This window comes from Tursiops truncatus, chromosome 20 (genome assembly GCF_011762595.2).
Source record: "Tursiops truncatus isolate mTurTru1 chromosome 20, mTurTru1.mat.Y, whole genome shotgun sequence".
NCBI lineage: Eukaryota > Metazoa > Chordata > Mammalia > Artiodactyla > Delphinidae > Tursiops > Tursiops truncatus.
The window spans coordinates 12,706,823-12,714,752 of NC_047053.1; the positions used below are offsets into that span (position 1 = coordinate 12,706,823).

Below are 7,930 nucleotides of genomic sequence, written 5' to 3' on the forward strand. Positions count from 1 at the left end.
GGAAGAGCTGCCAGACTGGCAGTCTGCCTGCCAAACCACCTCTGACACTCATGCCAAGATGTTCCGCTGGGCCTTCCCTCCCAGTCCCTGGTGTCTTAGTGCCAGATGAGAGTGGAAACAAAGGGCAGGAAGCATCCGCCCCTGCAGAGGCTATAGAACCCTGGGGGGTTGTGGGAAACACGTTAGCACCACCTGAGAATGTTGGCACTGAAGCAGCCCCCGTCCCGCCTCCACCCTCCCTGTCTTCCTTCCCCCTCCCCATGTGGCCTGGCCAGAGCCTCTTCAACCCAGGCCCTTAGACCCAAGGGAAGGTTTTCTGTTCTTCAGAAGCAGAGCAGCTTGTCTGCCCAAGGTAGAGCCGGACTATCGAGTTGTTGCAGCTTCCCCTCTACCCTCACCAGGTCCCGGGGTGGGGCACCTTTCAGGATAGCGTGTCCCTGTGCTCTCCTACGCAGGAGATTTTCAGGGATAAGAAAGTGAATTGGTCACTTTTTGCTAGATGGTCAGGAAATGGTGTAACTGAGAGGTTGCTGGTGTCTCAGGAGCCCCCTAAGTCTTGGTAGGAGCCTCAGACACCATCCCAGGCTGGCAGAGCCCTCAGACACCAGCACCGATTGTGCCCCTACCGTGTGCTCAGTCTTCTTGTTCCCGAGGGAGCCAGTGAAAGGCAGAGCTGCAGCCCCTTGGCCTTGAAGAGCTTATGGTTCAGTGGGGGAAGCCAGGTTCAGTGGAGAGGGAGCAAATATATGAGAAAACTCAGAGGAGAAGGTAGATAGAGAATAAATGGTCGACCCCCAGGGGCACTGGGAAATGCCAACTGTGTCAGGGCATCCAGGCCAGCCTTTCTGAAGCGTCCTCAGCTGGGCAGGGCCTTGACTCTCAGGGGCTGTAGAGGGGGCTCCTGTTCAATGAGGCGCCGCAGGGGCGTCCTGCCCTGTGCGCGGAGCACGAAGGGTTAAGCCGGCGGCCTCGTCTGCCTGTTTCTTGTGCTCTTTAACCTGCTCCCTGCTCCTGAGGTCTGACCCCAGCTTCGAGAAGCCCCGCCTGGTGCAGAAGCACAAACAAGCTTCCCCTTTGAAGCCTGTTTAGTTTGGAAGCAGGAAAGCAGATTTTGGGATAGAATACCAGTTTTTCATGTTTGATGTTCTGTTTGCTGTACCATACACCCATCCACCACTACTCCGCGACCTCAGCCATACAGTGGGTGGACACTGCAGCCTCAGGTTGCCGAAGGCATGGCGTGTGTGTGTGTGTGTGTGTGTGTGTGTGTGTGTGTGCGCGCGCGCGTGTGTGTGTGGACACTGCAGCCTCAGGTTGCTGAAGGCATGGGGTGTGTGTGTGTCTGTGTGTGTGTGTGTGTGTGTGTATTCCCACATGGGCCTTTTCCAGAAAGTGTCTCTGAATACCCAGACGGTGAGTGCCAGGCTCACCATGGAACTGCACGCTCACGCCGGCTCCCCGAGCCATGAATCACTGCGCTGAGGAGAGGCCTCAGACCCCAAACTCTCCCGGAGCCCCCAAGGAGTACATATTTCCCACTTGACCTCAGGCTTTTGGCTGGAATTTTGGAAAGAATCTTCACCAGAAAATGAAGCTGTGTCCCAGACACATAGGCAGGCAGACACACACACACACACACACACACACACACACGTGCACTATCAGAGGAGGTAGATGTGCCAGGGGTTTCGGGGAATAGCAGGGTCCTCGCGAGTGAGGCTGTGATCCCCACTTGCCACCTCGTGACCTCCCTGCCCTCTGGCAGGGGTGGGCATGGAACCGGGCCCCTCTTGGACCGCCGTGGTGGGGGCCCAGGCGGATGAGGGAGAGTGCCTCTTTCCTCTAGCCGCTACATACCCTCGCCTCTCCTGAGGGACCCTCTCGATTTGATTCTATAACTGAGGAATGCGATAGAGGGGCCAGGTTCCTTCCCCTGAATACAGCAGCTCCAGAAACTCCCTGTAAGTTCCTCCCAGGAGGAGGGTGGGGCCCAGGGGAAGAGGCAGAAAGAAGATAGAACACTGTGGAAAGTCTAGGGCATTTCTTGCCCCCCAGGATCCCCTAGTTTCACTGGAAGAGTCCTGTGGGGCAGGATGGCTTCTGTGGTCTGGGGAGGGGCTGGCTGGGAAGGCAAGGCCTCGGGCGAAGACAGACCTGATTGCTGATTGCCCAGGCTGACTCCTTGCGGGGCTGTGTCTCATCAGTGATCAGTGAGCTGGACGGCCTGGCCAAGGGGCAGGACACAGACCACCGGGCTGGGGGCTATGCCCGTGTGGTGCAGGAAAAGGCCCGGAAGTCCATTGAGTTCCTCGAGCAGCGATTCGAGAGTCGGGACTCTTGCCTACGGGCCCTGACCAGCCGTGGCAATGAACTCGAATCCATCGCCTTCCGCAGTGAGGACATCACTGGCCAGCTGGTGAGACCCAGGGCAAAAAGGGAGCACCTATAGCCAGCCTTCAGAACAGGGTCTCCGGGAGGGAGGGGCTAGAGGAAGGCCAGTTGGCCTGAGCAGCCGAGGGGACGGCCACCGTCGAGGCCCAGGAGGGGGAGTTCCTTGTCCCCTAGATCACTCTTGGCACAGTTGGACCTGGCCAAGCAGGGCCAGGGCACGTCTGGGAGGGACACTGGGAAGTGACCTTCCCCAGGACCCCAGAGGCAGAGCATACCTGTGCCTCCTCTGCATGGCGCCCCCTCCTGCCCGGTGGCACTTATCCCGTCTTCCTCCAGGGCAACAATGACGACCTGATCCTCTCCTGCTGCCTCCACTACTGCAAAGACAAAGCTAAGGACTTCATGCCCACCAACAAAGGTACAGCGCTGCCTCTGCCTCGGGCCCATCCCTTCCCCTCCCTACCTTGTCCTGCCCTCCTCAGCCCTAGGGAAGAGTCCCTCCACTGACTCTGGCCTGGGAAGTTGAAGGAATCAGGGTTCAGGCCTGATAAAAGCCTGAGGCCAGCCCAGTTTCCTCCCCTCCTGGAAGTCAGACCTCCCTGTCACAACTCCCCCACCCTCAGGTGGACCCTCGGCCAGCTAGGGATGGGCCTAGCCCAGGAAGCTGGGCTCTAGACTGTGAACTTTCCCACTGTGCATGCGTCCATTTCCTTTCTTGGGTCCTCGGTGAGTTGTCTGACAGCAAGAATGTCTTTATGATTCAGTGTAGCTTATTCTGGGCATGGTCTCGTGAGCCCAGCCCTCTGCCGCTCTGAGGACAGTCCCCGGGGGTCCCTGGGGCCCACCTCCCTGTTCTTGGCCATGCTCATCCTCTCACTTCATCTGTGAATGTCTACCCTGTACGGGGGGTGGGGGGTGGGGGTGGAAGTGCTTCCCCACCTAGTGGTGGGCCTTTCCTTCCTGTCTCTCTGGTTGTGTGACATGGCCCTTTGGAGGCAGGTGGGAGCTTGTGGACTGAGCCCTCAGCCCAGTCTTCGAAACGCTTTTGGTGAGCAGAACCCCATCTGGGGACCAGAGGTTCTCTTCCGGGTGCTTGAGCACCTCACCCTCAACCCAGAACCGTCTCTCCTCTGAGGCGGCCCCTCGGCCCCTCAGAGTCAGCGAGGCTCAGGTGTTTTCTGCTCCCGGCTCCCAGGACGCTGACATTTCTTCATTTGGAAGGATTTCCTATCTCGGTGTCATAGCAGAGCTGATGATTCTCACCATTTAGTCTGCGTCTGTGTGTAGGTAGCCTCTTGTCATTTCCTCCTAGTGGCTGCCCATCTCTTATCTCCGCTTGCTTTCCTAGCCTTGGCTTCTAGGCTGGCCTGGGGATTGTCTTCTCTCCAGCCCTTCTCCCAGCCACTTCAGTGCAGCCCCTCACTACTGCCCAAGTCTCTGTACCTGAGGCTGGTAATGAGCCCGCAGCTGCTGTTCTTCAGAGGGGTCCTGCCACGTGGCTTGCATGTACTGTCCCTTAGGGCCAGATTCGGAGCATTCGAGTGGTAAAAAGGAGTCCTGGCTGAGCCCAACAGAGGAGGTTGGGCTCTGCTCCCAGGCAGCTTCCTAGAGGGGCACCTTGTGAGGGAGAGGTAGGCAGGAGTGCAGAAGGCCTTGTTGGGAAGTACGGTTCAGATACTGCTGTGGCCCCACCCAGCCTCAGAGCTGTTTCTTTCTTAGCAGAGACACATTTTGGCTTTGGCCCTAGTCTTCCCCCCCCCCCCCCCCCCCCCCCCGCTTCACCCCAAACAGCCTACAGGAACTCATTGCCATCCTGGGGACCGCCTCTATCAGAATTACATCAGCAACGGCTGGTGTAATCAAACCCCATTTGTCAGTGTGAATTCTTAGCAGATTAACTTGTCAGATTCACAGAGAAACCATCACCAAATGTTTATGTGTAAACGATGTTGAATTTTAAAATCATGTGGATTATGGCGGATGGGGCCTGACAAGATGACAGTCTCTGGTTTCTAACAAAGTGAAGTTACCAGTGTCAAAACAGAGGATGTTTATTGTTAAAAATGTCTCAAAGTATCCACAGAAACCCCTGCAGACCCCTGCCAGCAATGCCGGGCCTTGGTTGGCTGACCTAAGGCCTGGGACTCGCCTGGTCTGAGTCCCAGGGCAGGACCAGTGGGGCTGTGGACAGACTCGGGCCGCCCGCTGGGAGCCCCACATGGCACTGCACGTCACCCCGCCCCACCGCACACACCCCGAGGGGCCAGGCCCAAGCAGCCAAGCAGTCTCAGAGCATCTCCTCTCCCCATGGCTGCCTTCCTCTCCCGCTCTGTCCACCACAGCTGCTCACCTCCCACCACACCCTCGTTCCGCCTCTCCCCTTCTCACCGCCATCAACCCCACAAGCCTCTCCCTCCCTCTTCCCCCCAGACTCCTCCCAAGGCTGACAGCCAGTTCTCAGCCTCCCTGCCTGGAGCTGGCAAGCCTGAAACTGCTCAGGTCGGCATGGATGTTTGCAGTCCCCCAGCCCCGCCAGCCCTCACAGTCAGCAAGCCCCGCAGGACATTTCCTGTGCCTCACTGTCTGCCGGGCCTCTGTCAGCAAACACCCAGCCTGGGACCGAGGAGTGGACCTGCCACCCAAGGGGCCTTAGCAGGGGTGGGGGTGTCACTTGTGTGAGTGCTTGGCCCCAGCTTAAATTCTCCCCAATACATTATTAAAAGTTTAGGGAATTAGGGGGAAAGAAGTGGGGGAAGATATCCTGCTTAAAAAGTCATCTAAAAAGAACGAAGGCTGTCCGTTTGTGTGTCCGTTTGTGCTCATATAGAAAGAACTTTAAAATCTTTAAAATTTGAATGAAGTAGGTACGGTGAGTATGATTGTAATGTTATAGGAAAAAAGCTTATATAACAAGTATGTACACTTGTAAACGTGCATAAAGGACTCTGGAGACATCCACAGCGCTGCCCTGGGAAACAGACAGACAGGCTCTACCCTGGGAAACAGACAGAGAGACATGAGGGAGGGAACAGGGAGATGATGCGACTTCACCTTTCCTTTTTCTGTACCTAGAGGTTGCTACCGTACACACGGATCACGTTTATTTAATAGAGGGAATCTTTTGGCTCTAACCTCAGGGCCACCTTGGCTGGGCGCTGCCGGGACCCTTGCCCTCCTCTCCTCAGAGCTCCCTGAGCTAACCCCTCTCCTCACTTCCTGGGAGCCCTGGATACATTTTGTATTCCATCTTGAGTTTCCTACGTCTGAATACCTAAAGCGTGGATCTGCTGGCCTTGGGGGGGATGGGGGTGGGTGGAGAAGATGTGCAGAAGAGAGGAATATTTTGCGTCCAGGACTAGCCATGCAGTCAGAAGGAATAGGAGGGCCGGCTCTGCTCCCTCAGCTCAGAGTCCTGAGAAGAGGGGTTTGCGGAGGCTGACGGGTCGGGCAGCTCTCAGGGCACGAGGCAGCACGGCCCTTCGCTGGAGGCGGGGGTCCAGAGCAGAAGGCCAGCCCTGGCCCATCACGGCCCTCCCTGAGCCGGTAGCGGAGGGGCGCCCTCGGCTGACAGTCCGCACGAGGGAAAGGACCTGTGGAAGGGCCAAGATATGGCTGGCCTGGAGCCCCCAGGACTGCTTTCCCCTCCGGAAGAGGAGAGGCAGCCAGTGCCTCTGCCTCCTGCCCTCAGTGAAGTCCCTCTGCTCTCTCCTGCCAACAGAGGAGCCGATCCGGCTACTGCGGGAGGTGGTGCTGTTGACGGATGACCGGAACCTGCGTGTGAAGGCGCTGACCAGGAATGTGCCTGTGCGGGACATCCCCGCCTTCCTCACGTGGGCCCAGGTGGGCTGAGGGGGCCACAGCGGGGCCCACCCCATGGAACCATTCCCGAGAGGCCACCAGGCGCCCAGAGTAGCACAGGAGATGCCCGCGTGCCTGAGCCACCAGTCCACCCAGACAGTAAACTACCCTCTTCCCCCCCACGCCGTGGCCGCGCTGTGGGGGCAGCTGCTCCGCACAGAGCCCCTCCCAAGGGCCGGGCGGAAGCCGCTGGGACCCTCCTGGGCTGCCGGGATTTAGCAGGGAGGTGGCTGGCTGCAGTGACAGCAGGTGGGCGAGCCAGACCGACCGCCCGGTGCTCAGCCTTTCTCCCTCCCCGTGTCCGGTTCAAGGGCTGGGGGAAGGCCTCTTAGCCCCGGGACTCAGCCACTTTCTCAGCTGGAGATGGGGCAGGGGGTTAGAGTTTCCATCAGATGCAGGTGAGATCACGGGTCCCTTTAATCTTCAGAGCCCCTGTCCTGAAAGCGTCCAAGAGGCTTTGGTCACGCCATGAAGAGAGTGCTCAGGGCGTCTCTCTCCCCCTGAGGCCTGGATTCCCCCATGGACCACACTTGGGTTCTGAACAGCAGCCCTAGGCCCCCCACACACACACCCGTCCCGCTGCTCTTCCCGCCCTTAGCAATCTGGGTCCACTGTGCTGGGCCACTGGTTTTCCCCTCGGTGGGTCGTGGGTCTGTAGGGAGGACATCTGCTCTTAGGCCCATGCTTCCTGGGTGGCCTTGGCCTGCTCCGTCTCCCTCCATCCGCCTTCCTTTTGCTCTAGTTCCCACTTCACAAAATTTCCTCAGACTCTTCTCAACTCGCCTCCCTCTCCCCCTCCCAAATCATCCCCCGCACCCTCCTTCTCTTTCTAGTTGGTCCCTCTCACCTTCCTGGCCCCTCATTGCCTTGCCTTGGAGGTTCTCACTCTGAATGCTTCTCCCGCGGTACCTGTGGCAGGAGCCTAAGAAAGCTTTCCTGCCGCTGACCACCTCTCCCAGGCCCCTGTGCTCTGGGGTGCTTCCAGGCTCCTCCAGCCCAGCCTGAGGGAGGGTAGGGTGGGCCAGTGCCCGGGAGCAGCATTGCCTAGCCTGGAGTTTGCACCGTTTCTAGCTCTGCCCTAGAAGAACTTGACCCGGGGGCCCTTCGCCTTGGAGTTTTTTGTTGCCTCTTCAGCTGGCACCTGTGTTCAAAGCTGCACTCAGGAGGCTTCCTCCTGGGAAAGCGTTCTCCCAACCCAGGAACAGGGATGGAGGGGGACTTAGGGGAAGAGACAGGGTTTGGAGGCGGAGCCAGGAGCAAGTTTTGATGGGACCAGTGGGGGAATCCCCCAGAGCCCCCCGTCTGACTATACAGCCTGCCCAGAAGATGGGGGCAAGGCAGTGCCCCCCCCCCGCAGGCCCGAGATTACGCCAGAAGGAGGGGGAACTGTACAGGAGAGCCATGGCCGACGATTTGGGGCTGTGAGTCCCCCAGGGCCTCAGATGACTGGGCGTTTTGGGGTATAGGGTCCCTGGGCTCTCCTCTGAGATCCTTTCCCCTGGGTGAAGGCTGACGACTGGGTGGGTGGGAGACCCTGTCTCTCCTTTCTGTCCCATTTGCAGCACTGGATTTGTTTCCTTAATAAACTTTTAGTTATGAAACGTACCTGAGCTCTTGCTGATCTGTCTCTGGGACAGGGGAGGGACGGTCCAAGCCACCGCACCTGTATGAGGGCGCTGCT

General features: G+C 58.4%; 1 protein-coding gene across 6 annotated transcripts in view; it reads left to right on the top strand.

Annotated features, from left to right (window-relative positions):
* The window catches only part of SMG6 (SMG6 nonsense mediated mRNA decay factor), a 235,208-nt gene extending 227,354 nt beyond the window's left edge, over positions 1–7,854 (top strand). For all 6 annotated transcript variants that reach the window (XM_033848077.2, XM_033848081.2, XM_033848078.2 and 3 more), the window contains 3 exons: positions 2,205–2,416; positions 2,728–2,809; positions 6,110–7,854. In XM_033848077.2, coding sequence (XP_033703968.1) covers positions 2,205–2,416; positions 2,728–2,809; positions 6,110–6,240 — 425 coding nt within the window. In that variant the 3' untranslated portion in view covers positions 6,241–7,854. The remainder of the gene's footprint in view (positions 1–2,204; positions 2,417–2,727; positions 2,810–6,109) is intronic.
* The last annotated feature ends 76 nt before the right edge of the window (positions 7,855–7,930 follow it).